The following is a 19,524-nucleotide window of genomic DNA, read 5'->3' on the forward strand; positions in this document are numbered from 1 at the left end:
CGTGCTCCAGTTGAAGTGAATATTATCCTGACATCCTGACACAGAAGCATGGACTAAATCTTGTGACCCATTGAGCTCCAAAGCGGCTGTTATCTGAAAAGCCATCTCATGGGTTGTCCAGCCGATGGCTGATAACGGGAATTACCTAATTAATATCCGGCGATCGCCCCATGCTCACCTCGTGCTCGCAGTCTCCTGAATTGAAATAACGTCATCGGCCGTTTACCGGGCTTCAATGCTGTGCGGTGTGCCGCTGCCGCATCTTATCTACCCTCCCAATGTATTTATACGATACACCAACACACCGCCTGTCACTCGTGGTTCTTTCACGGAGACTGCTCCTGACGTAACGTCTGTCTTTCGACCTCAATTCGCTACCGTGATCCGAGGCCCGATATGATCGGTCCGCGGCGGCCGGAAAACAGACAGCCGTTTTGTCAGGTGAAGCGGGCCGACCCGCACCCGCCGTCCGATGTCAGGGTGACGCGCCACCGCCGCTGCCGCCGGGACCCCACGTGGCGTCATCGAGCCATTAGAACGGCCGCCTGGTGCGGTGACGTCACCCGAGATGATAATGAGTAACTTGATCATCCTTGATCACGGCTGATTGCTGGTGTTTGTTTTCCAGTTCTTTGCGAGTTACTCGCTAATTTGTTTTCTTGATCTCATTCAGCTTTTGTAAAAGCTGCCAATCAAGCTGAAACTTTCGCTGAAATTCTGACCAATTATTTTACGATTTACGATTTATGTTGGAAAAACATCAATATCACTAAGACCATTGAAGGTCGTTTTTGTAAGCCGACTTTCGCCCCCGTCTGTCGCAGTTAATAATTTACCAACGTGTCCACGTAAATCATGTCAGACTGCCAGCGTTGTCCGCTCAATTAGCGGAAACTCGGCATGTTCACAGAACATTAGACACTAGAGCGACGGCTTGACTCAGATCATTCCATCGCGGCTCGTGCTGATCCCACCAGCGGCCGCTTCAATGCTTGACGCACTGATGGCAGTGCGTCATGACGCAGTACCGAAGTGGCAACTATAACACTTATCACTTACAGCAAAATGCTCCAAATGATTAAGTGATGTGGACATAAATGTAACAAGAATGCGTCAGGACTCAGGTAATGCAGTGCGGAAATAATGTAGCAGTAAAATGATCACACAATACTGTGCTGATTGTTCGCTGTTTGGCGTGCCTCGTACCTTTTGGTAGAGACGGCCTGAGATCCGCGCTGGAACGGCCTATATTGTCTGCTATTTGCGCTGCAGCGTCGCCGCCTCATTTCGCACCTTATCATCCGGGCGCCTTTATTCGGCCGCCAATAATCCTTTCGGCGCGGCTTTGTCTCACAGTTCAGTTTCCATTTTCTCAGCTGTCATGCTGGCGGAATTTATGTGCTTTAATCGTCGCCGAGGATATTGTGGCTCGAGCGGCGCCGGACCCGACGGTCGGCGACCCGTCGACGCCGACGAGGGGGTAGGGAGGGGTGGGTGGAGCTCAGGGCCGGTCTCGATTCGCCACCGCCCCTGAGAACCCGGCACCTGGCTTTCTCTGCCGGCCCTTATGTCGCTAGCGGCTCAACCATTGGAGCGAGAACATCACGCAAATACGGGAGAGGTGGGGGATATTCTTGGCACCACATTTACCTTTAGGAAGACGGGCATATCTTTGGTGGAGAATGTGCATGTAGTTTTGTCTGCCATTGTGTTAAACGTATATGAGGGAATTAAGGGCAAAAAGAAAACAGAACATTAACAATTTAGCTACACTTATTAGTGCGCTACCTAATGTTTCTCTGCTTATGACAAGCACAACAAAGTATCTACAACTGTGCAGCATTTAAATCAGCATTGCCTGTAACAGTAATGACATGTTGCTTATTATGAACAGCATCAGCAATTGTTGCCGACAAACTAGGCAAATGTCGCGCCGCCGATGCCGAAACGAGCCGCCGCCGCGCCGCCCGTCACCCCGCCCCGCCGGTCCCGCCGCCGAGCCGGGCCGCCGCCCGCCCAGCGGCCACCTGTCGCCGCGCATGGCTTTTTCTGAGACAGAAGCAATGGGCCATATCGACGCCGCGAACGGTGGACTGGCGTCCCCCTGTGACCCTGCGACCCGGCTGACCTGTGACCTGTTCCGAATGGGGCCGGCGGGGCCCCGAGCCTGGGAACTAAGAGGGCGGGCGAGGGGACGCGGCGTGCCTGCCGCCTTTTTGTGTGTAATGTCATGACCCCTGTATCGCATGACATTCTTGGCCGTGTATTTGAACCGATACCGAGCTCTGCTCGGTCTCACTTCACTGTTAGTCGCCGACGAGTTCACTTCGCTCTCAAACGCGAACGGTGGCGCTCTGCTGCCGCTCACGTCTAACTTTTCTAACTACTGTGTCTGTGCTGTACTGCTGCCATCTCGCCGTCTTCGGTCAATAGCGAACTCTTCTATTTAGAAGACTGTGTTTAAGTGGTGGTGGTGTGAGTGAAACCGAAGTGGCGAGTGGAGGAAAGGAGAGCGGCGCGCAGCTCACAGTTCTCACGGTGGCCGGGTCTACTCACTATTCCTATCAATCCTCTGTCATCCTACATTATATGCATGCCGCGAGGTGTGCTCCTTATGCGCTCTGAGACGGGCGCTGTTGAACGACCCAACATGCATGCCGCGAGGTGTGCACCTTATGCGCTCTGAGACGTGCGCTGTTGAACGACCCAACATGCATGCCGCGGGGTGTGCTCCTTATGCGCTCTGAGACGGGCGCTGTTGAACGACCCAACATGCATGCCGCGAGGTGTGCTCCTTATGCGCTCTGAGACGGGCGCTGTTGAACCTTTGATCCGTAAATTATTCATCCGTGTTTATTTATTTACCGATTAGATACTTCCCTTCTTCATTATTCGTTCACTGCCTCTATTAATCCTACATCCTCTCACAATTTCCCCCGGCCGCCAACCCGAATGCTGCGAGACGTAACAAACACTATACAGTCCACACAAGAAAGCCAGAGACGTCCGCAACAGCAATGTTGAATAAGGGCCACAGCGTATAATTAATGCGAGTATATATCTGCCACATCACGGCAGCCAGCTGCGGGCGGTAGCCAGAACGGTGGCAAAAGAAGCTGCACTAACACACCTTATCAGCCACAGCACAGCAGCCCGCGTGCCGCAGCCTTCAGCAGATCTCCAGAACGTCCCCCGGGTCCGGTCCCCGCCGGCCGGCCGTGCCCGGGACGTGCTCTGGACGTGCTCGGACACACGGTCGCAGCCGGTGGTGGCCACGACCGACTGAAATACGCCGGCCGGAGGCGATTTATGAGTTTCATCAGCAGTGTGGCCGCTGCGCCAGACACGTGCTGCCCGGAGCTCCAACTCGAGTCCTCCGCTCACCAGCGCTTTACTAGAAAAGTCGCACATCTCGAGTGGTTTACAATGGCTGGATCCGGCTCTCGGGTGGAGGTTTGAGCCAAATGTGTACCCATGTGGTTCATTTCATCCCTATCGGTGTCAAGCACCAATTAGAACGATATAACCCCATTGCTAGTCGCGCCCAGAAACCGAAATTACCATTACCACTTCCACCATCGGCCGTCATCAACACATTCTGAAATGGAAACAAAGTAGGGGCATTAGTGCTCCGGAGCGGATGTCCCGTGTTCAACTCGTCATGTGAAGGGACGGCCGCCTGCCACCTGTCTTTATTGACTTCCCATGCGGTGTGGGCTGCCACTCAGGCCGCAGTTAGCACACATTTTCCAAATGATGGCCCTGTCCAGCATAGTGGTCATTACGGCCGGACGGGGAAAGGTGCTCGTGCTGGTCGTCCCCGTCTGTCCGTCCGTCCGTCCTATACCGTCCGTCCTACTGTCCGTCCTCCCTTCCATCCGTCTGTCCGTCCGTACGTTCGTCCATTCGTCGGCACTTTAGGTACTGGTGCCTAGTGGTAGCCTTTCGCCGCTTCGAATGGATGCCTGGTGCAGACGCAAAATTAACCGATACGGTAAAAGATACCATAAGCCTTCATGATCATTGATCCTGTCATACTTTATGCCTCTGAATCTCCTCAGAGCCTGATGAGACTGACGGCGAGCCTGTGGCACGACAGAAAGTTGGAAGGTTTGCAGACTCAGGCACGGCATTGTTGAACGGTCCTAGGACCAGACGACATCGGCACTAGCCTGGCTGACAGGCTGATGTGCGTGAGTGGATGTCGAGTGGGCGTGGTCGCGGTGGGCGTGGTCGCGGCGGGCGGGGTGCGGCGGTCCGGCACCCGACACCAGGCGGGCGGCGCGCCGCGGTGGGTGCGGCCGTCGCTGCGTCGGCCGTGTTAGATCGATGCGGCGCCGATGGTCAATACACAGCCGGTGGGGAGTACCCCTGCCACCGTCCTGACCGGCCGCACCGTCCGCCCGCTGTCCAGTGACGCAGATGAAATACAACCCCATTCCTAGCCTAGAAATGACACGGACGAGTCTGTCAACAAAAACGGGCCGAGGAAATGTAGACCATATATTCGTTTGAGCGTAACGGATTTATGACAGAGCTACTCACCACACACTGCCGAAATTGTGTGATCTTTCGACTTACACTGACAGGCTATTATATCTGCTCCTCAGGCATGCAACGAGTTCACAACGCACGTGATGAACCTCCTTCGAGAACAGTCGCGGACACGGCCCATCACGCCCAAAGAGATCGAGCGTATGGTGCAGATCATCCACAAGAAGTTCTCCAGTATCCAGGTGCAGCTCAAGCAGTCGACGTGCGAGGCTGTCATGATCCTTCGTTCACGGTTCCTCGACGCCAGGTGAGTGCCGGCTTCGGCTCGGCGGTGGTAGCCTGTCAGTTGTCACGCCCTTCGTGGCGTGTCTACCGCGGACGAGGGGGAGGGGGGGGGGCAGGGACACAGGGACTATTAATTGATTGATGTGCGTTAGTTTGATGTGTAAATACGCTTTCATTCATATTCATGCATGACATGGTATTCTACACTGGATATCACTTCTATGAAATACGTACTCGTAGAGTTACGAGTTGATAATAGTTTTCTGATAATGCAGCTCTTCTTTTTTGTCCAAACCTAGCCGAGTCGAGCCTAGCCTAGCCGAAAACTGTGGGTCGACCCGTCTGCAGGGCCTCGCCCAGCCTTCTTCCGAGCCAGAACCCTAGCCCGACTATGCAATAGTGTGAGCCCCAGCCGACCCGGCTGGGCCCTGCTTGACTGGCTCTGTTCTGTGCGACTCGGCTGGGCCCTGTGCGACTCGGGCTCGGCTCGGCTCAGCTAGGTTTTTGCCCATGTCGCGCTGTCAGCCGGCGCTGACGGACGGCGCCGCTCGACTTTTTGCCCGGCGCCGTCCCGCGCCCTGCTGCAGCTGCGTGCCTGCTTGCCTCGCTCGCTCGCGCGTGTGTGTGCCTGTGTGCCGGCCCGAGCTACATCCTTGCCTGCCCCGCTCCCCATATACCCTCCTGCGCGCGGCTTGCGAATGCGGCCCGGCGGCAGCTGCGAGAGCGCCATGTCTGTCTGCTGGCTGTCTGTCGCTCTGCCGCTGCTGCTGGTGGTGAAGCTGCTGGTCCCGGCGCCGGCTGCTGACCGCTGCTGTTGGCATTCATGACATATTATCGTCACCTCTTCGGTCACTGCCTTTAGTCCACGATCAGACCCTCCACAGGAGCCTGAGTGACGAAGCAGACCCTTCACAGGAGCCTCAGCGGCGCAGCAGTGCAGCACCGTATCTTTTCCAGCACCCTACGCTGCTACCGACTGGCACTAACCGTGTGTTTACCACTCGCTCCTAGCTGCAGGACCTTGTTTATCTCATCCCGAGCTGCAGGGGACTCAGGGCTCCGCTCACTGAATCGGATGAGTCTGTCTGTGTAGTGTGCGATGCTGCTGTACTCAGTAGATGTGGTCGATATGTTTGTCGTGTGCTGGTGGGCCGTTTGTTTTTGGTGGTCATTGTGGTTTGTTTTTGCTTCTTTAGTGTTGATGAGTGATGATAGAGGCTATGTGAGAATGATTTTCAGTAGTTTGCTATTGTTAACCTATTCATTTTCGATTGTAGCTGAATTATCTTCCCCTTATACACCGACCCAATTGACGCTCAATCTTGCAATCATGCATCATCCGCGACAAATTTTAACACCGTCAGCCTAAGCCCTCTCCGCTAGGTCGCCGTTCCATATCGCCGTCGGGACCCGGCGTCCCGCTCTGTCCTGTGACTGCCGCGCCGGCTGGCCTGAGAGCCGCCCGGCCATCCCTCTGCCATCAGACTCTCGTCAGCCGCTCGTGCCGCCGTTTACGACTCGCTAAGCGGCCCCGCTAACGTCTCCATCGCCGACCCTGAGCGGAGCTGGAACGAGCCCCGAGCGGCGAATGGCGCCGTCAGCGGCCGTCCGTCGGGCTCGACGGATGGCCCGGAGTCGGCTCCCGGTGCCGCGTCGGCTCCGACACCGGCCGACGGGCCAATCACGTGACCGGTCGGGTGGCCGCGGGCACCTGGTGGTGCAGGAAACGGGCCGAATTAACAAACTTTACGGCCGACCCGACTGCCGAGAATAGCAGCAGACAAAAGCCGTTTTGTGTTTATTGAAAGAAGTCACGGAGCCGCAAACGGACCACGGGCCGGCTGCTCTGGAGACACGGCTGTGTGTGTTGCCCGACGTGCCGGGTCGCGGCGGCCCGCAGCTGCAGTTTACGACAGTGGCTGTGTGTCCGAGCCGGTGCACTCCGATGGAGGTCTATTGTCCGTGAAACGGCCGGTGGCCGCTCAACTTGCGTCAACGAGCGGCGGGGCTGTGCCGGTTGCCGCTGAGTCGGGCCGACTGCAGGGCCGGCCCGGTCAGACGGCTGGGCCCGGGCCGGCGGCGGCCGAAATGTCACGGTCTCGGGGCCGCCGTCGCCGGACAGACGGACGGACCGGCGACGGCGCGGCTCGTTGAAGAGCTGACGGACGCCGTTTGCCGTCGGAGACGCGCTGATGGCGCCGGAAATCGCCCGGATCAATCGCAGTCTGGAGCAAACGAGCTGGCCAACGGCCGTTACTGAGCGGGCCGGACGCGGCGGCCGGCCGTCACCATCGCCGGCCGGCGGGCGGCGCCGACCGCGACGGCCGTCAGCCGGCGACGGACGGCCGACCGATGGCGCTCACTGCCGTCATTGAGTCATGCAGAGATGGAGACCGGGGCGAAATGACCCGAGCAATGGTTACTGGCGAGAGATGGATCTGGATGCGACGTGCGACAGCGGTTTGAGTCGGGATGCTGCTAGCAGAGTGACAGAAACTGGCTGTATAGGGACACAGGATGCAAGTCAATTTAACCAGTTCATGAGCGGGTGGATTTATCTCGCTGTAAAAGCTAAGCGAGCACATTTTTCTGAACACCGTCGACTCTTAGTTGGTCCTCAGTTGTGGTCGGTCTGTTCCGCAGTTGTGGTCCGTTTGGTCGGTGTGGTGTGTTCCGCAGTTGAGGCCGGCGTGTTGATCTCACGGCCCAGTGCCCCGGGCGCGGTCGGCTCGCTCCCCGCGGTGTGGTGCGCGTGTCGACTGGATGTTGTGCGTGTCGGTGCGTGCGGCGCCGGCCGACGCGGCACGCCGAGGCCGGCCTGCACGTCAATCACAGGCCCGGCCGGCGGGATTAGACCCGCGGCGGGGGGCCGCCAGAGAGCGCCGGCCCGCGCCGAGCCGAGGCCACCAGCAGAGGAGACGCGCTGCGTTGAGGAAGGTGCGCCGCTCGGGATCGCGCGGCACCGCCACAGGCCCCCGGCGTTCCAGCCGAGGCCTGAACGAGCGGCCCTTGTGTCCGCGTTCGCGTTTCGAGTGTTGTGCTCCAGAGTCGCTCGGCATTCCGGCGTCCCTTTGCTCGCGGCCCGGTCCGGTACGGTCCCTGTGCCTGTTGACAGGCGTGTTGGTGCGCCGGGCGGTCCGGCGGCAGTAATGGCTGTGTTTGCGCCCCGCGTGGGAACTGGCTCGCGGAACACGGGCGTCGACACCTGGTGACATTACAGAGACGGTGGGACCCACGGTGGGACCCGCTGGAGCTGGGTGGGGACGATGGGAGCTGGTGGGGTCTAGGTTGGGGTGGTGGGCTCTGAGGGATGCCGTTCCAGCTGGATCGGTGGATGTGGAAGACCCGGTAAAGTTGGGCAGGGCGTTGGAGAAGGCAAGCTTGGAATGGGTGAGGTTAGGTGCGGACCTATGGACCCGATGGGAGCCTTTGGGATCCGGCGAGGTCCTTTGGGGAATGGCGACAATCGACGGTTTGCAGGGCTCTTACAAGGCCTACGTGTTACGTGTCCCCAAGGCCGTTGTCCGTTATAAAGTAGTCACCTTCACATCGAAGACCAGTCAATTATCAACCCTTTAAAGTTTGAGACACTTGTCCCGTTACTTTCTCCACACTACATTCGTATACGTTCTTGTGCTGTCGCGTACGCCGGAGTCCCAGTGACGGCCGGCCCGGTCGGCCCACTGACCTCGGCTGTCCCATCTGACGCGTGACGTCCGTCGAGTGACGGCTGCTCGTCACGCGGTGACGGCCGACCGCTGATCGGCGAGCCGATGTCCGCCGGTGACCAGGTTTTTGTCACCGAGGGTGGCCGGTGGCTGGCGCCGGCCGCACGCCGCCACGGACGGCCCTGTGTCTGTCGAGGCCGGGTCGAGATTCGGTTCCACCGACCACTTAGAGTGCGGCCCGCTGGTTGTTGTTCGTGACTAACTAGATTGGTGGCGGTTTTAGAATCATCGTAGTCCTTTCAGCTCTTTTGTGTTTGCCGGATATTTCGTAAGTTTCCGACTGTTACATCCTGGATCGCTGTAGTGTATATTCTGAGTGGTTGGTGAACCTCTCCTGAGGGCCCGTGAGTCTCCTGTGAGAGTCCGTGAGCCTGTCGTGAGTGTCGGCCGTTAGCCGTGTGCGCCGCCCCCGCCCCGGCCGCCGCCGCCCCCGCCTCCACTAATGACAGTGTCCGGCGGGAGCGCGCGGCTCCCGTTCCCAGCTGGCCCGATGGCGCCATTATCGAATTTGGAGCGGCAATTAGACAAATGGTAATTGCGCGCGGCAGCCGCCCGGTTGTGGTCTCTGCGGCGGCGGCGGTGGCCTGGTGGCGGTGACACAGGCGCGACACTGTGGCCGGCCTGCGGTCTGTCGGCCTGTGGGGCGGCCGGCAGGTACACGAGCCGACGGCGAGTGGTCAGCGGTGCGCGACCCACCGATATCGATACAGCTGCTGCAGAGCGGAAAGGGTGCGATACGACCACGGTGGTCCAGGCTGATAGGTTGCGGTCATAGAGGAATAAATAATCTGCTGTCATTATGTCTTTGAAGGGATCGAAAGGTTACAACGAAGAAGTGAGTAGAACTGACCGCAACTTTCCCGCATTGAGCATTTAATTTTCTCTAACTAAACGGTTTTGTTAACTTATCCATGCTCACTTGTTTCGGAATTAGGGACAAAAAATGTTTCTTTTCATGTAAACTGAACTTATTGTTCTTGGCACATTGCAGACTTATATAAATTTAGTCGAATTCAGTTGGTTGCAATTGGTTGCACTCAACAGCATGATATTGTTTTTTATGCCAAAGCGCATTTACCCTATTTCGTATCAACTATCACCACGTTTCTTCTTAATCACCTGTTTGGAGAACGGTGACGTTATCTTAGCATTGAACTTAGTGCCTGAGCTTAAGTAGTTAACTGTCCCGTCTCTAAAAGGTCATAAATCACAAATAGTAAACACGGCCTCGTAAGATTCATCTGTCACCCAATGATTAATTACTGCTCTGGCCTCCGCCGTACTCGTGTGAGTTTTTCTCCGAACCGTGCGTCCATGTCGGAATGTTGACCATTTGCAATGTGTGTCTGAATATACTAATAATTTATCGTGTGTCACCGTGAGCATTTTATCATGCTCGCACTGCATCCGTGACTGCCGAGTGTTGTTAACCTCCTGGACAGCTCCCTGATCGTCAAACTCCACCACCGTATCGCATGTGCCTTGTCGCACCCTCATTTGACCTTCGCTCGCTTGCGCCGTGTCGCCCCTCATTCGACCTCCGCTCGCCTGCACGGGTGTTTGCCGGCACGTTCAGTAGCTCGGCGCGCCTCCAGCGGCCTTACCCTGTTGGTGCGCCTGCTTCCCCGCTGCTCCGGCCGCCAGTTTTGACACAAAGACGGCCACCGTTCGTTTCCAGGTCAACCAGATCTCGGCTGCCTGCTTTTTGATTCTCTGTTTGTGCACGTGGAGAGCTGGGAAAGGAGGTAGCAAGACGACTTCCCTTGGGTTCTGCGGGATCGGGAAGGGGGCTGACGGGGAGGGCCGGTCGGGAGGGGCTGACTGATTGCTGGCCCCCGCTGAGCCCGTCCGCGGTCTGTCCCTCTTGCAGGCGGCGGCGGCGCAACTTCACCAAGCAGTCCACAGAGATCCTGAGCGAGTACTTCTACAGCCACCTGGCCAATCCGTACCCCACCGAGGAGGTGAAGGAGCAGCTGGCCAAGAAGTGCGGCATTACCGTGAGCCAGGTACAGCCGGCGCCGGACGCGCCGCCGCCGGCCTTGACCTCCGCCGCGGTCGGGGCAGCTCTGGCCAGGCTCGTTTGCCGCGCATCCCTCCCGTCCGCACCAGGTCCGCTCCAGACCCTCCTGCTCGTCCCCTCCTCCCTCCGGAAGGCACCCGGATTTTGTTCGCGATATGTTTTTCGACCTCCCTCTCTCGCTTCTTAAGTTTGTTCGTTTCTTTGCAGGCGAAAGAGACGAAACTTTACCAAAACCGCCACCGAGGTGCTAAATGAGTATTTCTACGCCAACTTGAGCAACCCTTACCCCACGGAGGAGGTCAAGGAAGAGCTGGCCAGAAAGTGTAATATCACGGTGTCTCAGGTACGATCACCGTGACTCTGCGGCATTAGCGCCGTCATTACAGACATGCTATCTGAGGCGTCCTCTACACCATTTAATTGTTAGTTACTGCCAGGCCTACCTCCGGTTTGGTACGCTGGAAGTGGCGGATAATGGTCGCTCATTATTATAATTGTGTGCAATATGTGCTAACGAATGTTGCTTGTTTTGCGATGTGACAGGTCATTTCATCAATTGCGAAGTCGTGCAGCGCTATGCTATGCCACCCGTGGTGGTCTCCTAATGCTGGTCGAGGTCTTTCCACTTTGGCGGTGCCTAGCATTCGCGAAATATTTGCTGTATCGGGAATGTCTTCAGTTTGCGGCGGGAACGTTTGTCAAATGCCACTAAACAATGCCCTTTGTTAGGAAAGGAACTCTGCTCACGTCATATCTGACTAAAAATATGGGCTAATAGTTGAGCGATGAGCGTGAAATCATTTGGACGTACGGTTCTCCAGGGTATTAGTCGTTGGTCGCTCGGCGAGCGGGAGGGCAACCAGTTCCGCCCCTGTATCGCGTGACCCCTTGCTCCGCCCAGTTACGCACGAGCGTACTCCACGCCGCGTAGTAGCGTGGGGAGGGGAGGGTTAGAATGGTGGCATGTGTAGAGGCTAGAACCGGTTTCCACCGCCATGCCACCGCCCAGCGACATGGAGCGGGGTCAGTGACCAGGGCGCAGGGAAAGGTCAGAGGTCAGCTTTAACGTAGAGCTTTGTGTCTCCCTCCCCTCCGCGTGTAACGACCGCACGACAGCGGCCGGCCGCCGATCAGGCTTGACATGTCAAGGTCACCCGCAGTCAACGGGCTCAGAGGGTTGGTCGAGTGCGAGTCCGTGGCTGACGACAGTCTCGACCATGTGCTATGGTGCCGATACACTAGCGTGGGTAATAAGTTTGTGTTCAGTGCATATGACTGCTGGGGCGTGTCCTCTTGATATGATGCTTTGTAACGTGTATGATACGCTTAAAACCTCGCTGGCAGTGGCCGAGAGGAGAGGGGGGAGGCGGTTGCCTCCTCCACATGTTTATTTTTGTTGATAGCTGCGAGAGCTGAAATTTGGCAAGCCTGACCTTTGATTCAAGCTGAATTTTTATGACAGCAGCTGTATTTTCACCCTCGCCCATATTGGTGTTTTGCCAGCGTCTATCGTAAAGAGGGGGAGGAGGGTCCGTTGGACCCCTTTGCCGTTCAGCCCTAATCGAGGTAGAGCTTCGCGGAAAAAGAGCGTGTTGCCCGTGACCAGGGGCGGCGCCACGGGTTTTCGATAGGGGGGGACGGGGACGGGGGCTTGCCTGACTGAGAATCCCAAAAGTAGATACTGATCGTGTATGCAAAAAAAAAAACGAGGCACGTAACGCCGCGAAACTTGGCAAAGCCCAAAACACATCGAATGGTGCATCCCGTTTCCAAACTTATCATAGGACAACTATAAGATCGATCACCTTTTCAAGCATCCTTGCCTCTAAATCAAAATTTGCAGTCTTGCCAACTCAAAGCTGGTTTCCTACAAGCTGCGAATTGCTTAGGTATGAGTAGCAGTGCCAACTACTTACGTTTCGTACTTTCAAATTTTCGATCTTGCGTCTGGTCAGCTTCATGGCTTCATCATCATATAGTCATGGAGGAAAAGTGGGAATGTTTTCTGCTCTGACAAGTGCGCCAAAACTGCAATATAATTTCAGAATCATGACATCACCACCTGATCCATATGCAACGGGCAGGGTGCAGCTAATGGCTAGCCGTCAGTGGTCATGTCATCGGTGGTCACTCAAAAGGTCATGCTAGGTCATGGAAGGTCACCAGCCGTTATTTGATCACACTTTCTGATGGATTTTACTTACCAAGAGCTTCAAGGGAAAAACGAGCGCATGCCGCATGCACCGTTGAAAAAATTGAGTGAAAGGGTCTCAGGTCCGGCGACCTCTGCAGGTGAAGTGCCCCAGGGTAGGATTCCGGTCCTTGTTGATTAACTTCGTCAAAAATTGCGGTACATAGAGCTGTGATGTCGGCACCATTGTGTTCGTCATGATCGAGCTGTCACGACCTGCATCGTTCTCATATTCACCCTCCAATCGTAACAACTACAGCAGGGATTGGCAAATGGCGTGGCACCCCTTTGGGAGGTAATGAAGGTCTCTTGAAACCTCATCCCTCATCTCTTTAGCATCAGTGGCTCTCCTTATGGAACAGGTTTCTTGACTGGTCTGTTTCACCCCAGAATTCAAAGACTAGTCAAGGTAAAACCGAGCGCACCACAGTGAGCACAATTTGATAAGCTGGTGTATCTCAATTTCATGTAGAACCTTTCACGTATCACGTACCTAAAACCCTTTCGTGCACTCATGCAAAAGCAACTGCCATGTTTCAACAGCTGGTAATGGCATTTTCACAGCCGCTGACGTAAGAAGGGGAGGGAAGGGGGCTTGATTAGACCCCCAGCCGTTCGGCCGCCGACCGAACTTAGTTTTGCAGAAAAAAAACGAGTGCTATCGAACCCCTTGACGAGAGGGTGCCGATGCTACCCAATTATAAGATCTTGGGCTACGGCGTGCTTTTTTGGTCCTGCCTGTGATCTATCCGAACACTTCTGCCCACAAGTGCTGGGTTAAATGGCATATATTTCAAATGGTTCCTGTGGTAGAGCTGCCATGCTTGAATTTGACTAATTAGGAATGGAAAATATCCATATAGTAACGGAAATCTATGGAATTTCAGTAAACTTGGTTTTGTCGGCAATGTGGTCTGGCAGTGGGGTGGGGAGGTAATAAACCCTGTCTGGCGCCCCAAAAAGGGGGGGGGCACGATCCCCGAGGCCCTGCCGATCACCTTATGACTACAGGCATCACAGCTCCACACCTTTTGCAGATGGCCAGGACCCCCTGCGATACATCCCAACAGCAATCTTTATTCAGAACCTGTCTTGATTAACCAACGATGCATTAAATGCGACGGATAACTCTACAATGCATTATTATCAACTATTGAACGGACCTCGCCGATAGGGGGGTACTGTACCCCCCTAACTTTCGATAGCGGGGGACCTGTCCCCCCCGTCCCCCCCGGTGGCGCCGCCCATGCCCGTGACGAGAGGAGGCCGATGATACCCAATTTTATCCCTCGCCGGCACAGGGGAGGTTGATGCAACCCCCCTAAGGTTTTTCGCGAATAACTCGCGTAAAAAGCGGCCGATCGCGACGAAACTTTCAGTACCCTCGCATTGATCAATTTTACACCTACCCTGATTTTTTTTACCCTGACCCAAATGACCTTTAACCTGTGACCTCTTTTCCGAGACCATGTTTGGCCGGAATCGCGATTCGGCGTATGTCGGCTCGCATTAGCCGCGCGTTTGCAAGCTTTTCGTGGTTTCAAACGTTCAAACATGTGATTTGATGTTGCTCCCATACATTAGGGTGGGTTTCAAGATCAGCTGAAGGTCAGGTCAGATCATTGACCTTTGGTGAGCTCGGGTGACCTCGGCTCACTTTTTCGAGTTTTACATGCTTCTAGGCTAGTTTTTGGAGCTGAATTCGAATTTAGCAACCATTTGAACATTTACGAAGTAGTTTTGGTCATAGGCGGCGGAACGGGGAGGGCACCGGGGCACCGTGCCCCCCTTTGATTTTGGCATTTTAACATTAGCCCTATGGGCGTTGCATGGAAAGAATGGGGCCAAAAGTCGGCAGTGCCCCCCCCCCTTAATTGAAGGTGTTCCGCCGCTACTGGTTTTGGTGCCTTCGTAACATGTTACGAAGCTGTCAGAGGTGGTTGACACGTATTACGAATACCCGTCACAACCCCTACCGGTTGACCTGACCTGACCTGACCTGACCCGACCTGGTCTAAATGCTTAAAGACATCATCTCTAATCAAAACTAATACGATTTTCGTGATAGCACCCCGGAAAACCACATAGCAGCCACACTTTACGACTTTCTAACAGGTCCCGATTTTCCCGGTTTTTGGGTCATTGACCTGACCTGGAAGGTCACTCGATGACCTAGGACCTTAAAATTGGGTATCATCGGCTTCCTCTCGTGACGGGCAACACGCTCGTTTTTTTTTTTCCGCGAAGCTCTAGCTCGATCAGGGGCCAAACGCGAGGGGGGGGTCGTACCAACCCCCCTTGTGCCGTCGAAGGACGCAAAATGGCCTGTGCGGCGAGGGTTAAGGTCCTAGGTCATTGGTTGACAGGTCAATATAACTCAAAAGTCGTTTGTTTGTTTTGTTGGGTTAGGCCCTTTCGGTCGACAAGACCATTGCAGAGCCGGAAGGATGATAGGAATTAGGGGGAGACATTGGTCTGGGCAGGCACCCTAGTGAGTCGCCGGGGCTGAGCCCGTCCAGAGGACAGGCCACCCAGCCCCAAGGCACTCACTGCACCCGGCTACGGGGTGCGCTCCCTCAGGAGCAGCGGCGCCGCTCCAAGGGAGCAGCCCGCATGAGATAAAGTTGCCTGTCCAGCCCGGAAGGGGGTTGTGGCGTGGAGGAAATGATTTCAGTATCCTGAGGATAGAAGCACGGATAGGTGATCAAAAGTCGGGGAATCGGGACCTGTTAGAGCTCCGTAAAGTGAAGCTGTTATAGGGTTTTGCGGGGTGCTGATCACGAAATTCAAGTTAGTTTTGATCACAGATGATGTTTTTGTGCACTTAGGCCAGGTCGGGTCAGGTCAGGTCAGGTCACATGTTACGAGTGAACCAAAACTACTTCTTAAATGTTCAAACGGTTTCTAAATGCGAAATCAACTCCAAAATCTACCCTAGAAACATGTAGAACTCGAAAGAGTAAACAAAGGTCATCAAAGGTCAGTGACCTGACTAATCTTCACGTGACTTTGATACCCACTAGAATCCATGCGATCAACATCCTTTCACATGTTTGATCGCTTAAAGCCACAAAAAGACAATAAAACGCGTTCTACTCGAAACACGCCAAAACGCGATTCCGGCCAAACATGGTCTCGGAAAACAGGTCACAAGTCAAAAGTCTTTTGAGTCAGGGTCATGCAAATTATAGGGAAGGCGTAATATTGAATAACTCGAGGGTACTGAAAGTTTCGCCGCAATCAGCCGCTTTTTGCGCGAGTTATTTGCGAAAAACTGAGGGTAGGAGGTCTGTTCGACACCCTCCTACAAGTGCGAAGGTTAAGGTCAGGCCGTTGACCAATGGCGTCAAAAGTGAACCTCTGTAAGGCCCCAAAATGTCGCGACGTCGCAGCACCCTTCGTGCCAGGGGACTTTTCAACGGGGAATGAAGCTTATAGGTATGATCACTATCTCCCAGAGGCCTCACAACTTGTATGTAGCTATTTCGTATTTTTCTTAAAGGAAAAGGGCCACCTTTAACATGGGGATTGAAACTGAGATAGCCATCTTGTAGCCCGTGTCCGAAAACCTGTCTGTCTACCTCCTTACGGCCGATGTCGGCCTCCATTACGCCAGGAATGCGTCCTTATCCCAGGAATGCGTTCTTATCCGACAATACAGCCACCCGCGGCGAGGCTTTGGTTTTTTACCAATCAGCTCCAACCAGCTCAGCTTTAACCAATCAGCTTATCTGACACAATCCGACGAGTCTGTCTTCTGAACGCTGATTGGCTTGAGTGTGACGTCATCGCTATGCCATCATACAGTAGGTGCCGTAGAGAGTATCAACATAGTACCAATATGTTAAATAGTTTTAAATACTTTTTCGCGAATTGTGCACTTCTGGCACCAGTTTTAAAAAGAAAATGAAAAATAATAATGTCAAAATGAAAAACAACGATATCTCCATATTTCACGAAGGTGGCCCTTTTCCGTCACCTGAAGTCAGGTCGGTCACGCAACCTCACGGTTATTAATCAATTGGGAAATATGAAAACTGTTATTTTGGCGCCGGGAGCCATCTAAAGCTGTCTCAAGCGCATGAATTCGCGATTTTATGCAATTTGTGCAAGCCCCAGCGGCCAGCATTCACTTTTCCATTCTTAAAGTTAGGCGACTTCATTTATGACGTCACTAAGGTCACAGGAGATTTCACCAAAAAGTCCCGATCAAATTGAGCTAGCGAGTCGGGAAGCCACCAGTGGACTTGTAAGGACCTACCGCATCGAAGAAGCGATATGACCTCCTTGAGTCAGCCTCGTGGCCTGAGTGGCTCTGCCCTGACATGACCTGAGGTAAACACCTTAAATTGACCTCAACAAAAACAAAGCGTAAACTATTCGACGCGTTTAAGCATGCAAAACTCTTGGCTCTGTAACCACTTAAGGTGAAGTTGTTTACCAAAAACCGATCCCGCGACTTGGAGCACTTATACTGACCTCAGAGTTTATCGGTGGACCTGAGACATTCAACTCGGGTACCAGTTGCTGCATCTCATACGACACACGCGCTCAGTTTTATCCGCAAGGCGCTAGCTCAATTAGGGGCAAAAAGACGGAGAGGGGTCGTAATCGGCCCCCCCCCCCCCTCGGCCGGGCTATATGCAGAAAACCCAAAATTCCGTTGAAGGTTAAGCACTGAAGTGATATATTATGATGCGACAATGTATAGGTAAAAACAAGTATGCACACGAGCGGATGTGAATTAAACTGTGTTTGAGGTATGCCTTTTTTTATTATACATTCGATTTGCTTTAGTTATTGGTAAGAACAGATACAACCAAGAAGAGCGCCCCTGAAGAAAAGGTGGCGCACCGGACGGGTGCGATTTTAAGGTCCAAGGTTAGTCGGGGACCTCTAAGTTCGGATCAAGCGCTGCATGTTAGGGTTAAAACTTAATAAATAAAAAAATGGGAGCAAACAAGCATCCCGATTTTGGCAGCATCGTCATGCTTTGTCACGGCACTCATCCACTCCCTCGGCTGAAATATTAGTTCCTTTTTGTATGAGTTCTGGCATAATCCCGCACATTATGCTGCATGTTGTTTGCCATGAAAAAAGCATGTTCAGCTACGTTCTACGCAGTACGCACTAACCTAACCACCATCCCATCATCCACCACTAGCCACCATCCCGTTCTGTGATCCGTTCCACCCCACACGAATCAGCCGAGATACTAGTCAGTCGGGCTAGCGCTATCCTCCCCTCCCTTCCTGACTGCACAGCGCTAAAACCCAGAGCCGAGACTTCCCGAGCGCGACCTCTGACCCCACGCGGTCCGAAGGGTCGGCCGATGCCTAAGGGCGCGCCGCGCGCCGGCCACCCGGATAGCCTCTGCCGAGTCTCTCTTCCATACACCGTTTACTACGCGCTCGATTCATTCATGATTCTGTGTTTCCGCGTCCCTCTCGCTAGGTGGCACCATGGATGTCATAGGCGATCCCAGGAAGATTGCGGCCAGAATACCCCAAACGGCAGAAAATGAGGTTTTTGGTGGATATCTCGGAAAGCATTTGGCATACATCGATGAAATTTCACAGCCTCGTGGTAAATGTGCATACACATAATTCGGGTTGATACTTATGCATTTAAACATTATATAGGACCAGATATGTCCGAAAAAGCAAAACCAACAAGACTTTTACTGGAGAGCCGTACGTACCCAGCGTGCAAAATCGATTTCGGGATTCTCTTCACATCGGCTTGCCATGAGAAGTTAACATGCTCTGACGTTTTCAGTTATGTTTTGACGATAAGCCTGCTAAATGAACAAAAGTTTTAGTAAGAATGGCAGTTTTCGTACTAATAAGAAAAGTCAACTGCGAGTCAAATCTTTATGTCCGACTTAAAAAAAAACGTCCTTACATTCCTTTCTGTTAAGATTTGTGATATGCATCTATACCTACAAACACCTATTAGCTGCAGCGCCATGTGTCCTCTGCAAGTCTCCTATAGGTAGGTAAATCCCCGTATTCAAGCTGTCATTTTGATCTCACCCAGCTCCTGATTCCACACCCAGCTATTGGGAAAAAAACATCGACACTTCCCCGTTTTTCAGCTTTTCAGCTCTGCTCCTTCCTTTTTCCCAGCCCCCCTCCCCTCCTTCCCGTTAGTCTCCTTTTGTCCCACAGCAACATCTCATCTACCAGCTCCCTTCCACCCGTTTTATCTTCCTTTCGTTCCGTCCCATCTTCTAAGTCCCTCTTATATCAACTCCCTACTGTCTCCCGTCCTTTCCCATCTCCCAACTTTGTATTATCCCCTCAATCAGCTCCGTCTCGTTCCTCCCATATCCCTCTCGTCCCTTTAAGCTCTCTCCCGTCCCATACTATTTCCCAGTTCTCATCCCTCAGCAGCTGCGTGCCGTCCCTCCTTACCCTCCGTGCTGCCCCTCCTAGCCTTCCATTTCGTCCCGGGCTCCCAGCTCTCCATCTGATCCCTCCCACCTCTCCTAGCAGCTGTTCCTCCAAGCTCCTCGTGCTGTTCTTATCAGCTCTCCGTCCCTGCCAGCCCTTCCTCTCCGCCCTCAGTGTTGTCCCTCCATGCCTTCCCTCTCAGCCCTCCCTCTCGTCACTCCCAGCCCTCCGTGCCGTCCCTCTCAGCCCTCCGTGCTGTCCCTCTCGTCCCTCCCAGCCCTCCGTGCCGTCCCTCGGCGGCCCGGAAGCGGGAGCGTTTCGTCGGCGGCCGACAGATCGCCGCCGTAATCCGGCTAATGCCGCTCGTCGCTAACCGGCGCGTGCCCGGCCACCGCGCCTAATGGGTTCCGT

At 54.2% G+C, this 19,524-nt stretch overlaps 1 protein-coding gene across 3 annotated transcripts in view; it reads left to right on the forward strand.

The window, feature by feature from the left end:
* LOC122386466 (homeobox protein extradenticle-like) overlaps positions 1-19,524 on the forward strand; it is a 76,811-nt gene that overhangs the window by 42,502 nt on the left and 14,785 nt on the right. For 2 of the 3 annotated variants that reach the window (XM_043375683.1, XM_043375681.1), the window contains exons 4-5: positions 4,611-4,801; positions 10,735-10,870. In XM_043375683.1, coding sequence (XP_043231618.1) covers positions 4,611-4,801; positions 10,735-10,870 — 327 coding nt within the window. Of the gene's footprint in view, positions 1-4,610; positions 4,802-10,377; positions 10,514-10,734; positions 10,871-19,524 lie in introns of all 3 variants that reach the window. The other variant, XM_043375682.1, reaches the window with a different exon arrangement.

Source organism: Amphibalanus amphitrite, unplaced genomic scaffold, assembly GCF_019059575.1.
Source record: "Amphibalanus amphitrite isolate SeventyFive unplaced genomic scaffold, NRLGWU_Aamphi_draft 000252F_arrow, whole genome shotgun sequence".
Lineage (NCBI taxonomy): Eukaryota > Metazoa > Arthropoda > Thecostraca > Balanomorpha > Balanidae > Amphibalanus > Amphibalanus amphitrite.